Source organism: Protomyctophum bolini, assembly GCF_963924005.1.
Source record: "Protomyctophum bolini genome assembly, chromosome: 23".
Taxonomy (NCBI): Eukaryota; Metazoa; Chordata; class Actinopteri; order Myctophiformes; family Myctophidae; genus Protomyctophum; species Protomyctophum bolini.
In genome coordinates, this window is record NC_137884.1 from 26,691,783 (window position 1) to 26,708,258 (window position 16,476).

Here is a 16,476-nt window from a genome sequence, read left to right on the forward strand (position 1 = left end):
CAGTACAATTCAATCTTCAACATTGATAATAAAGTAAATATACATTATAATGGGATATATTGCTCATATGCATCTCCTTCACATCTCTAGAGTGAACAAAAACAACTTCAGCTTCTTAACATTAGTACTACATGAAGGCAGCAAAAGACGACCCTCTGATGACTGCCGAGTAAAATAATGATGTGTAACTACTGAGAACAATGATAAATTATAATAAATTATAGCTGGGGTTTTAGTTGTGATGTTTTTCACAAAACACAGCAATAAATAATTCAACCTACTTTTTTACACTTAACCACACTAGATCATTGTTCATTGTACTTACTCTTGTTCGATATGGGCATTGAAGCACTATACACTACCGGTAATCACTAATATATTGTGTTGGATAAATCCAACATATTGCTTACAGCTTTGGTAACATTTTCATTCGGTCATACAATAAAGAAGAATTAGCAACAAATTATACTAATATTCTTTAGAAAATGTAATTTGTTCTAGTTACATTTTATTGATTCTGATACAACTAATGTTTTATTTCTACTGATAATTCTCAACTGCCCTAAATTAATTGCAAAGCCACCTGAAACTAATTACCCTTTGGGAACAGCCACTTATAAACAATATAACGTTATACCTTGCCAGTAAATCCCTGGCATGAGTACCATAAAGAATGTAATGTATTTAACCTCTTCCTTTCCAGTGGCCTTAAGAATGACTACAACAAGGAGACATTCACCTTGAAGCACAAGATTGACGAACAGATGTTTCCCTGCAGATTTGTCAAAATAGGTGAGAACAGTAGTATTTCGGGTGGCTCACTTTGGCCGACCAGCCTATTTATATTCCCTCAACATATATGTCATATGAAAGCAGGGAATCATAGCTTCAAATTGACATATTGGTTGTTCAGTTTGACCCACCGGTTTTGGAGATATGGCTTATAGAGTAATGTCTTGCAGAGAAACAGCGAGTTGAGAAAACAGTCTTGAAAAAGGTTCACGTCTCTTTTCTCTAACATTACACCTATAGCTACATGTTTAAGCATTTATTCCATATTTTCATGTCTATTTCAGCTCTGACACTTATTTCAGACATGCTCTAGTATGTGAAGAGTCTGCCTGTGCTATTAACTCATTTTGGAAAAAAAGGAAAAAAAGTCTTTCTCCTCTGGTGAAAAGCTGGAGTTTGCGCGATGGCAGTCTCTCAGTCAAATTTGTTCACCAATAAAGATTGCAGCGATGATGATCAAACAAAATTTGAAATGGTTTAACCCATTCTGACCTGAGATCAAATTCTAAAAATGTTCTTCTACATCCTGACAGTTTTCTGAAAAAGCTATGTTTCCATGTCAAGTCGTTCTTCGATTTTTCAAAGAATAGTTTGTAGATCTGCTATATTTCAATAGCTAAAGCATAACATAATGCTAACACCAAAAGGGGATCCCCGCCCCAAAATGGGTTAACAAGACTGAGCAAAGGGTGTAACCATTCTCTCTCCCTTCTCTGCGACAGTGCCTCTGATGTCCTGGGGTCCTAGTTCTAACTTAAACAACCATTCTCTCCCTTCTCTGCGACAGTGCCTCTGATGTCCTGGGGTCCTAGTTTTAACCAGTTTTAACCAGTTTTAACCATTCTCTGCCCCCACAGTGCCTCTGATGTCCTGGGGTCCTAGTTTTAACCAGTTTTAACCATTCTCTGCCCCCACAGTGCCTCTGATGTCCTGGGGTCCTAGTTTTAACTTCAGCATTTGGTACATAGAGCTGCATGGCATTGAAGACCCTGATGTGGTGCAGCCCTGCCTTAACTGGTACAGCAAGGTAAGACCTGCACGCACGCACACACACACACACACACACACGCGCGCACACACGCACGGACACGCACACAGCACACACACACACACACAGAGGAGTTGGCTGTTGCAGAGGGAGTGGAGCGTTAGCAGGGACTCGCCTTGGCATCATTACAAGCATTAACCCATTTAGGCCTGACGTCGAAATTTAAAAAATAAATGTTATCAAAATCAGTTTTCTGAAAAACCTTATGTTTCTGTATCAGGTGGTGCTCAATATTTCATGTCAAAGGACCCCAAAAATTGAGAATGATTTTTTTTTTCTTCGACGTCAGGCCTAAATAGGTTAAAACACCAAAAAGGGGGGTTCCCAGTTCCCACGCAGGATGGGTTAACACAGGACCTAATTGAGTCTGTATTGCTCTGCTGTTTCCTCCCCGTCCCCGTCCCCGCTCCCGTCTCCTCGCCGTCCGTGGCGTGCAGTACAGAGAACAGGAAGCCATCCGCCTTTGTCTCAAGCACTTCCGGCAGCACAACTACACGGAGGCCTTCGAGTCCCTGCAGAAGAAGACGCGCATCGCCCTGGAGCACCCCATGCTCACACACCTCCACGACCGCCTGGTGCTCCGGGGAGACTTCGACGCCTGTGAGGAGCTCATCGACAAGGCTGTGGGAGGTACTGTTGATCACCCCCCCCCCCCCCCCCGGGCTATGGGAGGTACTGTTGATCACCCCCCCGGGCTATGGGAGGTACTGTTGATCACCCCCCCGGGCTGTGGGAGGTACTGTGGATAACTGATAGCTGATGACGGTTAAAGGGACACTTCACCCTTTTTGCAAAGAAATATATGTTAATGAGGTTTAGAAGATGTTTAGAACACTTTCCTGGGGGTCTTTATGTGTGTAATATGTGGTTTTACATATTTTAGATTGTAGCAGTGAGCCTGTTGTCTCTGATGTCATGGACACTGGGCTCACTTCCTGGACTACATGTTGTCCCAGTAAGACAGCTCTCCCCCCTATCCACAAGGAGGAGCAGTGCACCAAATAATTATGGGAATTGTAGTCCAGGAAGGTAGTGAGACCAGTGTCCATGGCATCAGAGACAACAGGCTCACTGCTACAATCTAAAATATCTAAAACCACATATTACACACATAAATATTAAATACCCCCAAGAAAGTGATCTAAAGCTTCTAAACGTCATTAACATATATTTTTTTGCAAAAAGGGTGAAGTGTCCCTTTAATAATAATAATAATAATAAACTTTATTTGTATAGCACCTTTCATGACATGAAATGCAGCTCAAAGTGCTTCACAGAGCAATGGAGAAAGAAAGAAAAGAAAAGCAAGGCATAAACATAAAAAAAAACAAGCAGTAATGCAATACAGTGAGGACATGAATAACAAAAACAATAAAAGATCAATTAAAAGCAATGTTGTAGAAGTGGGTCTTGAGCTGAGCTTTAAAAATGTCTACAGAGGCTGCCTGACGAAGGTACAGTGGGAGCTTGTTCCATGCCGACGGCCCGTAGAAGCAGAAAGCTGCTTCCCCGTATTTTTTAGTTGCCATTTTTTTTGGCAAAGCGAGCAGGCCAGCAGTGGAAGACCTTAGGGGGCGGTTTGGGACATATTTAGGCAGGCAGTCATGTAGGTAGGAAGGTGTGAGACCAATGAGAGCTTTATACACAAGTAAAATAATTTTAAAATCAATCCTAAAAACAACCGGAAGCCAGTGCAGCTCCCAACAACGGGAGTCATAATCACGTCATTTCAGTATGATATTTGTACATCTGATGGAAGTACACACATCAGACACGCACACATCAGACTGGGACTATAATAGGGCATTCACTTCTAGTCATTTTTACTAGTTGACTAGTTGCCTAGTCGACTAGTTGTTTAACTCCTATCATGTAAAAGAAATCTTCTTCTTTTTGGAAATAAATATTTGTAACATTGAAAAAACTGTGTACATTGGTGGTATAACTATAATCTACCTGATCTTGAGGCCTAACAAAATCAGGGAAAATAAATAGATAATACACTTTATTTTTCTTATCAACTAGTCAACTAGTACCAACAAGGTCGACGACTAGTGGATTTACTAGTCAACTAGTAAACTAGTCGACTAGTTTAATGCCATAGACATATAATGCCATTTAGTGCAGCGGTTTCCGTACACTAGGGCTGACATGACACAATTATTTACATGTAGTTTACATACACCACTCACTCACATAATATTCAGCATTCGATCATCACACGTACAGTAGAGTACAGTAAGGGAGCTGAATGTTCCAAAGGGGCAGGAGAAACATAAACATTTGAATATCTACTGTACTTGAACTAATGTTTGACCCCCACCCCCTCCCCCCCTAGATGGCCTGTTTAATCAGTACATCAGCCAGCAGGAGTACAAGCCCAGGTGGAGCCAGATCATCCCCAAATGTAACAACAAAGGTACACCTGCCGCGCAACAAGAACCCAACCAGGACGACATGAACAGTGAGAGCATCTTATTCTCATAAAGCAGGGAAATCTCTTCCCAACAAACAAACAAACAAGCACAGATACATAAACAGAAAGTACACTTTGTGGAAGACACTGCCTCCTTTTTGCTAAAGAGATCTCTGTCCTCTGTCCCCTACCCTCTGTCCCCTACCCTCTGCCCCCTACCCTTTATCCTCTGTCCCCTTCTATCCCGTCATTTCCTCGCTAACTCCATCCCATGTATCTGCTCTACACTCTCCCTCTCTCTCCCTTTGTCTACATCCCCCTCTCGCACACTCACGCCCCGCTGTCTCCTCATCCCATTCCTCCTCCCCTCCCCCCCCCCCTCCCCAGGTGACGGTGATGACAACAGACCGGGCATGAGGGGAGGACATCAGATGGTCATAGACGTCCAAACCGGTGAGTCACTCAGTCAGCGTGACCACCACGACCGACCGACCGACCCACACGGTCATCCTGCTCGTCCAACGAACGCCATGAGTCATAGCGATACAGGCTGCCTAGCATAACAAGAAATGCATCAATGGTTTATAATCAAATTAAAGTTCCCCTCCTTTTCCACAGAAAAGGAAGGCTATAACGCTGACACTGGGGGCATTTCAAAAAGAGCACATTAATCACTGCCATTGTTTTCGACACAGACACACAACTATTGTTTTTATAGTATTTATTTGAAAAGCCAAAAAATCTAAAATGACAAATGTCGTTATGTCGATATCTTACTGTACATATAGCAACAACTACCCCCAAAGGTAATCGATACCAGTAATGTGTAGAGAAACTCAACTCAGTCAAAGTCAAGTCAAAGTCCGGAACTCAAAATTGACTTGAGTAAAACTACAAAAGTATTGGCATCAATACTTAACCCATTCTGAACGGGAACCCATTTTGGTGTTAGCATCATGTTATGCTTTAGCTATTGAAAAATAGCAGATCTACAAGCTCATATCGCGCCACCGAGTGGCGCGCTACGAGCTTGTAGGTCTGCTATTTTTGAAAAATCGAAGAACGACTGACATTTTTAGAATCTGATCTCAAGTCAGACCATCAGGTTCATCAGACCAGTGTGTGTCCAGTGGAAACCTCGTATGAATCTGATCTCAGGTCAGAATGGGTTAACACATTGCAAGTCAAGCAATACATAGTTTTTCTTTCCACTCTAGGGTTCATTTTATTCTGATATGGGATAATGGGATAATCTAATTAAAGTTCCCCTCCTTTTCCACAGAAAACGAACGCTATAACGCTGACACTGGGGGCATTTCAAAAGGAGCACATTAATCACTGCCATTGTTTTCGGCACAGACACACAACTATTGTTTTTTACAGTATTTATTTGGCTAAGCACTTCAGTGGTGTACTTCCCCGCTGGCCTCACAAAAACACAAAGACCTGTATTGTGTGTGTGTGTGTGTGTGTGTGTGTGTGTGTGTGTGTGTGTGTGTGTGTGTGTGTTCCCGTGTCTGTATATTGTGTGTGAGAAGGCCTTGCATTGCATCCCTCTGCTCTGTGTCTCAGGTCTCACACACTGAGCTCTGTGTGTTTGGGGTAGCGATCGGGGCTCTACATGGCTTCAAACGCATTGCAGTAACCCAGAGACCCATGAGTAGGTTATATCCCCAGGTCCAAACACAGCCACAGCCAACACATGGTTAGAATCTAGTTTTAATATGAGGACTACAGCGCAAGTGGCACAGTCCCATTCTTTTTTCTTTTTTTTTAAACGGTGTGTTTGTTTACCGAGTAGAGGGTCTGGTTTTCCTGGATCGAAGTGGCACCTGTTGCCGTTCCCACACATTCCAGGTATCGGCGTGCGTGACAAACCACTAACTTTGATGTGTTGCTGATTAAGCGTGAATGCTGTGGCCTCGTTTGACCGGTGTGTGTGTGTGCGTCACTCTGTGTTTGTCCTTAACAGAGACCGTGTACCTGTTTGGGGGATGGGACGGCACCCAGGACCTGGCTGACTTCTGGGCCTACAGCGTGCCGGAGAACCAGTGGACCTGCATCTCTCGAGACACGGAGAAAGAGGTGAGAAGTCCGGGGCAGTAGTGCAGATTATTATAGTGGTGATTTGCATGTGGTGTAAATGGTACTAAATCTTTTTATTTGCTGAGAAACTTCCAGTAACATCCACAGCCCTAATAGCGCCAGATGCCTTTTTTATTGCATTAAGATAATTCCAAACATGTTTTATTAGCTGTAATCATATTCCATCATATTCACATAATTTTTGAGAGAAATGAGACAGTAGAGGCCTGGAGAGGGGAGCTGTATAATGTGTCTGTGTGTGACTGTAGCCCAGGTGATGGTCGTTATTGATGCTCATTAATACATCAAGGAAGGCAATTATCTTTGCAATGTAGTTAAATAAAAATTGTGAAAAAAGCTTTGGAGAAGAGAGATAAATCACAAAGAAATAAAAAAAAAGGTCATTTGTCTGGAAAATCATTGTGTTGAAAATATCGTGAAAAATCGTATCGTGAACCTCATAATATCGTGATACGTATCGTGAGTTGAGTTTATAGTTACATGACTAGTTAAAGGTATATTCAGTGATTTAACTCAAAAAACCTTACGTTTCGTTTTTGCCTTGGGACCCAAGCTTTCATCCAATCAGGATAGAGAACCAAAAATGAAACCCAAGGTTTTTTGACCCCCAGGGGTTAACTGGGGACAGGGAGGAACTCCTTATATGGTCAGCACACTCTATAGTAGAGAGGATTATCACAACAAAACAAAAAAATAAGTGATATTTGAATTAAGTGAAATCACTGAATATACCTTTAACAGTCATCTCTCTCTCTCTCTTGCCCTTCGTTGTCGTCCCAGAGCGGTCCTAGTGCCCGCTCCTGCCACAAGATGTGCATCGACTCCCAGCGGCGTCAGATCTACACGCTGGGCCGCTACCTGGACTCCAGCGTCCGGAACTCCAAGTCGCTGAAGAGCGACTTCTACCGCTACGACATCGACGCCAACACCTGGACGCTGCTCAGCGAGGACACGTCGGCCGACGGCGGGCCCAAGCTGGTGTTCGACCACCAGGTTAGTGACGTTTGGTTTGGTTTATGGTTTATTTATTTAGCATAAAGTACAAAAAATAGACAATAACATATCAAAGAAACAAAAATACAATGCAAGGAAAGGAAGAAGCCAGAAGGCTTATATGGAATCCTTTCCTGAAGGAAGAGGTCATAGGTTTAAAAGATTAAAAGTTCATAAAGAACAGTACATAAATCTACAAGTTGTCAAAGGGGGGCAGCTGTGCAGTAAAGAAATAAATACACAGACTGCACAAAAAACAGAAATAAACAATACAACAACAAACGCATGTCTGCCTCCATCTCTGGGTGTCCTCTTTAGTTTCATCTAGGTGATGTGGCCGTTTGGACGCATTAACCTGGGCCGTGGCCCGGTCAGTTTAGAGCTGGCCCAGCCTAACTTTGAAAAGACGGGAGCGAAGAAAACAAACAAAAAACAACAAGAGATATCCTCCATTGGCAGCCCTTCACCTCCTGTTCATGCAAATTGCTGTTAGTAGTAATTTCTGCCTTTTGTTTCACCATTAGCAATTCGATGGACCCCCTCGAAAACGAGATTATACATCTCAAAGGGGATATCCTTTTCTCAATAAAGGTTCATATACTGTATATAATTCGGAAAAAACGTCCACACTTCACACCTATCGTCAGAGTAGCGCAGACCCCCTCCCACCCCCCCCCCCTTGCGATTCAAATTTGCCCAGTCATTAATTTAATCCACGCTACGCGCCCGGTAAACATGTAATGACAGCAAGACTTTCTGAACTAATACTTCCACTGAGGCCAGCAAACCAAAATCAAGTTAAAATTTCACACAGTACAGGCATAGACAGGATTGCATTGAATAGAAGACAGATCTCTGGGCTTCTTTTGTTCCAGAAAACCCCTAGATTAGAATCGGAAGCCTTTATTGCCATGACATGTAAACATGTTAGGAATTTGGTTTTTAATATTTGAAACCGTAATCCATTTGTTCCAAATGTTCAAAAGGGGGGGGGGGGGGGGGTAACTACCTGTCAGTGGGGAGTGTTGGCTGATGAATGAATATCAACACCCTAATACATCCTAATACAGGGGGGTCAAATTATGACAGGCAATTCCTGCTGTCAAAATATGACCCCCCCCCCCCCTCCCTTTATTCAAGATTCAGGGTATACAGTAAATCAAATGACAGTATATGTGACACACCCATATGAAAAGATATAAAAGATAGCATGGTAGCATAAAATAAAAATAAGAAAATAAAATAAAAAGTTGCATAGTCCTATGCTAACATGGAAGCGACACTTACAAACCACATAACCTGAATCAAGTTTTAACACTCATGTTTTCTAAGGTGTGATTTGGGGTCCTAAGGATGAATACAAAATGAATATCAACATCTTAAAACCAAAATGTTGAATTGTGGGTTTGAGCTCACATGCCCTTTTGATGTAAATCAACTACCTGTCAGTGGGGAGTGTTGGCTGGGAGGAGGAGTAGGACTAAGGCCCTGTACGTCCTCTCTGGCCGTATTGTAGATACGCCTCTGGTCCCACATCATCCCGCTGGCCTTTTTGTAACCTCTCTTTTCCCTCAGATGTGTATGGACTCGGAGAAGCACATGATCTACACGTTCGGCGGGCGCATCCTGACGTGCAACGGCAGCGCGGTGGAGGACAGCCGGACGTCGGAGCCTCAGTTCAGCGGGCTGTACGCCTTCCGCTGCGCGCCCGGGGCCTGGGGCCTGCTGCGGGAGGACTCGTGCAACGCCGGGCCCGAGGACATCCAGTCGCGCATCGGACACTGCATGCTGTTCCACACCGTGAGTCACATCCTCCTTTTATGCAGAGTGTTGTTTTCGTCGACTTTTTGAAGGGAAAACCTCCGCACACTCTACTTACTATTATGACAACAGAAGACCTCAAATTTGAGGTCCGGGGGCTTACGCACGTGACATCATGAACGTCCGTCCACCTTTTGGATAGCCTTACGGGCTAATCCACTGCCACCTACTACCACTTTTCAACCCACCTTCATATAATTGGTCCTCACTACTAATGTTCATGATAAAATTATGCCACATTTACATACAGAAAATATTCGGCAGAAAAAGGCTAAAAATGCATTTTCGGCCTATTCGGTTTCGGCCCAAAATAGGCAGAAAATATATCACGAATAGTGTATGCAATGAATGCATTCAAAAGAGCTGAATAAATGTTTTAGGGACCCATAATAGTGATTATTATTTAACTTAAGTTTTGCCATAACCATTTATTTTACCACTGCGGAAATGCAGAGATTTACCAAAACTTTGTGTGAACAAGCAGTGTTTTGGTGCTGAGGTCAAGCTGTGTCGTAAGCCACTACGGTAAATAAAAGAGAAATTATGTTCAACTGTATTCAGATTGGCCAAATTCTGTCTATCCCTATTATACTGCAAATGTTTGGTGAATTTATTTATTTCTTTGGTCAACATTGTTCAGTCAATGCCAGAGGCCAGGCAGATATCTGTTGTGGACAGTTAGTAGATTCTATAGCCACGATATTGATCTTAATAATCGGAGGGGAAGAAATCGTAGCAATGCAGAGGACACTCCTTTTGTAGTTTTGCATCTTATAGCCATGAATGAACTGCATGAAATGGACACACCACATTTCCCTCGACTTTCAAGGAGCCAAAAGGAAAATGGGAACAACAGTGGGGGGTAAAAATGCCAGCTATTTAGAGTGTTGGCGTGAGCGGAACGTTGCGGTGCTAACCCTGTTGGCGTGAAGAACGCCGCGGTGCTAACGCTGCTCTCCTTCGCCCTCGGGTTTGTTCTCACACCCCCGTCGTCTTCGCCGTCTTTTGTTCACGTCCCGCGTCCTCCTCGCCCTCGCCCACAGCACCTCAAAGGCCCTTAAAACAAGGCTCCAGACCTCCTAAAACAAACTGGTCAGGCTCCTACTTGGCGCTCACCCCCCGAACCCACCTCACCCCTGCCCACTTTGACAGGCTGGGATGGCTTAAGGTCGACGACAGAGTACAGCCTCTTGCAATGGGTCTGGTCCACAAGATTCGATACACCACCAAGATACCCATGTACCTGTCCCCTTTTTCCCCCTCACTGTATATGTTTCTTTTCCCCTTTTGCTTCCTATATGATGAATTCCTGTTCTGTTCTTTGACTATATAGAAGTGTCTATTTGTCGTCCACTCACAGTTAACAGTCTTTGTATTGAGTTTGTGCTTGAAATGTTACTGTAATTCTACAAACTGTTAATAAATATTTCAATCAATCAAACTCTTTGTTCATGTCCTCCTCGCCCTCTCTCTCTCTCTCCCTCTCTCTCTCTCTCTCTCTCTCTCTCTCTCTGTGTCTCTCTCTCTCTCTCTCTCTCTCTCTCTCTCTCTCTACACAGAGGAACCGCTGTCTCTACGTGTTCGGGGGTCAGAGGTCGAAGACGTACCTGAACGATTTCTTCAGCTACGACGTAGACGGAGACCACGTGGAGATCATCTCTGACGGGACCAAGAAGGACTCGGGCATGGGTAAGAATAGACCCGTGACCTTCAGTACCTGTAGACCAGGGGTGGGCAACTGTAACAATGGAGAGGGCCACTATACCACATTCATATTACTGTCGTAGTAGTGAAAATGGTTGATCTACAAGCTCCAAACACATCGCAGTGCGGCACGTTTTGAGCTTGTAGATTGTAGATTTTTGCTATTATGTGAATTGAAATCCTTAACCCATTCTGACCTGAGATCAGATTCATACGAGGTTTCCACTGGACACACACGGGTCTGATGAACCCATTCTGACCTGAGATCAGATTCTAAAAACAACATATCGTTCTTCGATTTTTCAAAAATAGCAGACCTACAAGCTCGTAGCGCGCCACTCGGTGGCTATATTTCAATTGGAATCCTGAAATCCTGAAGTATTTAATTTAAAATGCCTTTAATTATAGTTATCATGTTTTAGTTATACATTGGACATTATAGTTATAATATATCAGTATTCTGACATTAACCTGAGGGCCACATTACAGTAAGTGAAGGTGGCGCGAGTTGGGCCGCGAGTTGCCCACCCCTGCTGTAGAGCATAAGGGGGGAATTCCATGCTAGAAGGCTTTCTTTGTAGTTGTTACGTCCCCACCAAACAGGTCCAGGTGTTATTTTGTGCAAAAGCTCCTTATTGGCTATTTCCCCTACCATAAGCCCTCAATTGAATTGCATTGAATGGAATGGGGCTATGGGATGTTGTGCGCCTAATTCTCTTATTTCCATTGCTCATAATGTAAATAGTATCCCAAGCGGCACACTTTACTACTTATTTTGATGGAAATAAATAAGAAAATTAGCACAAAAACCCAACCCCCATTGAGGGCTTATGGTAGGGGAAATAGCCAATAATTCACTTTTGCACGAAACCTCCCCAGAAGCAAAGATTTGAGTTAAAAGCTCTGAAATAATATATATTCAAAGATTTGCACCACATTTTCAGGATCTTTCGAGCTTGTAGATCTGATATTTTTCAATAGCTAAAGTATAACATAACATTGTCACTGTCTAGAAAGGGTTAACCCATTCTGACCTGGCACCCATTTTGGTGTTAGCATCATGTTATGCTTTAGCTATTGAAAAATAGCAGATCTACAAGCTCATATCGCGCCACCGAGTGGCGCGATACGAGCTTGTAGGTCTGCTATTTTTGAAAAATCGAAGAACGACTGACATTTTTTAGAATCTGATCTCAGGTCAGAATGGGTTCATCAGACCAGTGTGTGTCCAGTGGAAACCTCGTATGAATCTGATCTCAGGTCAGAATGGGTTAATGATGCTACACAAGAAATGCCAAATGAATATAAAGAGCGCATGGTTTTAAAAAATAGCAATAAAAATGAGGCAGTAAAAAATATAACCAGCCGATACAGAAACGCCTATATATAAACATCTCCCTTGTGTGAGGTTTCGAATAGCAATTAACCCATTCTGACCTGAGATCAGATTCATACGAGGTTTCCACTGGACACACACTGGTCTGATGAACCCATTCTGACCCGAGATCAGAATCTAAAAATGTCAGTCGTTCTTCGATTTTTCAAAAATAGCAGACCTACAAGCTCGTATTTTTCAATAGCTAAAGCATAACATAATGCTAACACCAAAATGGGTTCCCGTTCAGAATGGGTTAAACGAGGCAGAAATGGCCGTAAACGTGTCTGATATAACCTCCAAAACACAGTGTTTTTTTCTTTTGAGTTCCAAGCAGGAACCTCCACTATCACTGAGATTCTTGTAGTATTGTAATTTAAAGCTGTTCCCACAGATAGGACGTGGTGGCGTGCACAGTGCTCGCCACTCGGCACAAAACGTCAGGCGTTAGGGAGATAGGTCAATTGTCCTCTTGGTTTGCTTTTGTGTATGTCGCTATAGCAACCAGAAATAAACAGGACTTTCTGTCACACTGTGGGATCTTCAATCACACATGTAATTAGTATACAAACAATGGACGGCTCTTCTGCACCGTTTTGGTCCAATTTGACCGAAATAGAACCGGAGATAATTGGTAAGCCGAGACCTCCGAATAGACCCCGACGAATTATTAGAATTCTACTCCGAGCTCCGAAAAGCACCGAGGTTGTCGGGAACAGAACCGCAGCCCGAACAGAACCGATGATGAATATGAGAACCGGTAGCGAACAGGAATTTTAAATGTAGTCCAGGCCAAAAATCCATCCCAAGAAATTCACACTCTGTCATTCTGTGGTATTTTGCTCAAACCTGTATAGCTCTTTTGGCCATGTAGTGTTTCAACCCATTTTGGTGTTTTAAACATTATATTATGCTTTAGCTATTGGGGGAAAAAAATGCTATTTATTTATTTTTAATCGTGAAAAATGTGGCCCAAATGTTTGAATATATTCTTTCAGAGCGTTCGTTTTTTAACTCAAATCTTTTGCTGCTGAGTGAGAGTGTCCCGGCTGGAACAACATATTTTCAGATGGGGGCTCGGTGGCCAAAAATACAGATAATTCTAGGGGTCCTTGACATTAAATAGTTTGAGAACCACTGACATAGAAACATGGGCAGGGCTGGGAGGGGGGGGGGGGGGGGGGGGGGGCGAGACGGGCCGGGCCGACTGCCGAGAGGGGAACCGGAAATATCTGAAGGGACGAGCAAGAATGAAACGGGAGAGAGAGAACAAAATGTATTTTGGCAAAGAAGTGAAGCTGCAAGCCTGAACATTTCTCTGTCTCCGTCTCCCTCCCTCTGTCTCGTAATAGTTCTTGAATGTTTATGCCGGGCCAGACAGACGTACGAGCAACAACAACCTCTCCGGTTCTCTCCACGCTGTTCATTTCCATTTCATAACTCCTGTCTTATCCCATTCTGAACGGGAACCCATTCTGGTGTTGGCATCATGTTATGCTTTAGCTATTGAAAAATAGCAGATCTACAAGCTCATAGCGCGCCACCGAGTGGCGCGCTACGAGCTTGTAGGTCTGCTATTTTTGAAAAATCGAAGAACGACTGACATTTTTAGAATCTGATCTCAGGTCAGAATGGGTTCATCAGACCAGTGTGTGTCCAGTGGAAACCTTGTATGAATCTGATCTCAGGTCAGAATGGGTTAATGAGCTCTTCGTCTGTACGGGGTTACAAACTGTCTGTCTGTCTGTCTGTCTGTCTGTCTGTCTGTCTGTCTGTCTGTCTGTCTGTCTGTCTGTCTGTCTGTCTGTGTGTCTGTCTGTCTGTCTGCTCTGAGTGCTCTCATCTCATTCCCTTCAGATGAAACTGAAAGAAACATTGAGCCACAGTGCAGCTTGGCAAATGTTTATCCTCCTTAAATATCAGTATGTGATGCATGATATGTTTTGCCACACACAGGACTAGTGACTTGACTTAGCAGGCTTGGTATTAGTAATACGTTACCCTCACACACCCTGAAGAAGGCAGTTAGTTGTCTGCCTTTCTCATATCTGCGTCCTAATAAATAATCGGCACTTTTTGGCTATCATCAGTGTGTACAGCGCCTTTTGTCTTTTTAGATTAGTAATAATAAGTTAATATGTCAGCATTGGAGGAATGTAACTAGGACGAGTAAACATTACACGATGCCGGGGCCAGCAGAGTCTGTAATCCACCTCCGTATCTTCCCCCCCCGTTCCCTCGCCATGTATTTACTCTGCATGATGAGGAAGTCCAGCACGTGTTTTACATTTATCTGGTGGACCGCTAGTGGACCGCAGGGCGCTGACCAATGACCATGACCGGTTGGACATTTGCATCGCGGGTCCTTTACTTCCTGACTGTACTCTTTACTTCCTGACTGTACTCTTTTGCCAGCTCCTCTTGAGTTGCCATGGCGGGCATGTTGCCCTGTTTTTATTTTATTTATTTTTAACCCATTCTGACCTGAGATCAGATTCATACGAGGTTTCCACTGGACACACACACTGGTCTGATTAACCCATTCTGACCTGAGATCAGATTCTAAAAAATGTCAGTCGTTCTTCGATTTTTCAAAAATAGCAGACCTACAAGCTCGTAGCGCGCCACTCGGTGGCGCGCTATGAGCTTGTAGATCTGCTATTTTTCAATAGCTAAAGCATAACATGATGCCAACACCAAAACGGGTTCCCGGCCAGAATGGGTTAAGTGGTGCAACCACTTCTACAACCAGCTCGCAATGTCGTCCGTGTACTTGTTTGTTTGTTTGTCTGTTTGTGCACGTCAATGAGCACGAGTATGTGACTTATTCATAGCAGTAGGGGGCGCCAGAAACAGAGAGAGGGGTAGTGCTGTGTCTCAGAGAGAGAGAGAGAGAGAGGAGTTGCACCACTTGGTTCACACAGGTGTGATCTTTTAATTGAGTGGTGCAAAACCACTCCAAGGAACAGCAATGTCCGTGTTAACCTATGTGACTATGAGTACCAGTAGGGGCAAAAGTGTCGCTGTTGTGCCAGAAACACAGAGAGAGAGAGAGAGAGAGTGCTGCGCTGTTGCCTGCTAATGAGAGAGAGGGAGAGAGAGAGAGGGGGGGGGGCGAGGGGTGGCAGGGGGAGAGGGGAGTTGCAGCACTCAGTTCACACGGGTGTGATTTTTTTATTTGACAGGACAATGCTCATTAATCAACATACATATATACAACATATATAAGCTAATTTATATCTGAGTCCCTGAGCAGGCTCTTAAAAATTGTAGTAAAACTATGCATACAAAAACACATACAATACAATAACGATAACAATAAAACATTGCACATGGGACAGAACAACCGCAGAGTGAATATGAAGAAATGACACCAGTGATCTGAGAGCTGATGATAATTACTCATGATTATTACAGATTTATGATTAGTTTTTAGCCACACCTCCTTCATGTTGAATTTGAAGGTCAAACCGTTATCAAGTCGTTTTGCTTCTTCAATCGCCTCACGTACTTCCATCCGCCCGATTGGTTAACGATTTTAGTGTCTCTTTCATTTCATTTAAAGGCCCCATTAATTAAAAGGTGTGTCGTTAGCCCGGATGACCTTTGCTGTGTGACCCCCAGTTAAAACACTGTGAAACATGTGTCTGTATGTTTCACTTCTGAATATTACCATATCTGTCCTCCTGGTCCAGCTAGCTTCTGAATATTACCATATCTGTCCTCCTGGTCCAGCTAGCTTCTGAATATTACCATATCTGTCCTCCTGGTCCAGCTAGCTTCTGAATATTACCATATCTGTCCTCCTGGTCCAGCTAGCTTCTGAATATTACCATATCTGTCCTCCTGGTCCAGCTAGCTTCTGAATATTACCATATCTGTCATATTTCTGGCTGCCGACCCAAACAGCTTTGGAATGGAATGGATAGCTATAGTCTTCTCGGGACAAGGAATGTGATGATCGTCAGTGATGTTACCCATGTTTTTAAATGGCGAGTTTGTACTTCTGCCCCTCTGGGAGAAGATACAAAGAACCAAAGTGTGGAAGTACATCAGATTTAAAAAATATATTTTGTACCAGCATCAACTAAGATGCTGAACGAGGCTCTGAAACAGCAGTATAACTACCTGAGGCTAGATTATCCACATCATGTGTGCAATTTGTGTAAATGTTGTATCTTCCTCTGTAATGTATTTTTGTCTGTCATTGGTGTTTTATGT

General features: G+C 43.3%; 1 protein-coding gene across 1 annotated transcript in view; it reads left to right on the forward strand.

Annotated features, from left to right (window-relative positions):
• Positions 1 to 16,476, forward strand: part of mkln1 (muskelin 1, intracellular mediator containing kelch motifs) — a 34,952-nt gene that overhangs the window by 5,826 nt on the left and 12,650 nt on the right. Inside the window, exons 4-12 of the mRNA XM_080757333.1 lie at positions 704 to 792; positions 1,710 to 1,819; positions 2,278 to 2,470; positions 4,179 to 4,304; positions 4,644 to 4,709; positions 6,229 to 6,341; positions 7,143 to 7,355; positions 8,931 to 9,155; positions 10,736 to 10,865. Coding sequence (XP_080613459.1) covers positions 704 to 792; positions 1,710 to 1,819; positions 2,278 to 2,470; positions 4,179 to 4,304; positions 4,644 to 4,709; positions 6,229 to 6,341; positions 7,143 to 7,355; positions 8,931 to 9,155; positions 10,736 to 10,865 — 1,265 coding nt within the window. The remainder of the gene's footprint in view (positions 1 to 703; positions 793 to 1,709; positions 1,820 to 2,277; positions 2,471 to 4,178; positions 4,305 to 4,643; positions 4,710 to 6,228; positions 6,342 to 7,142; positions 7,356 to 8,930; positions 9,156 to 10,735; positions 10,866 to 16,476) is intronic.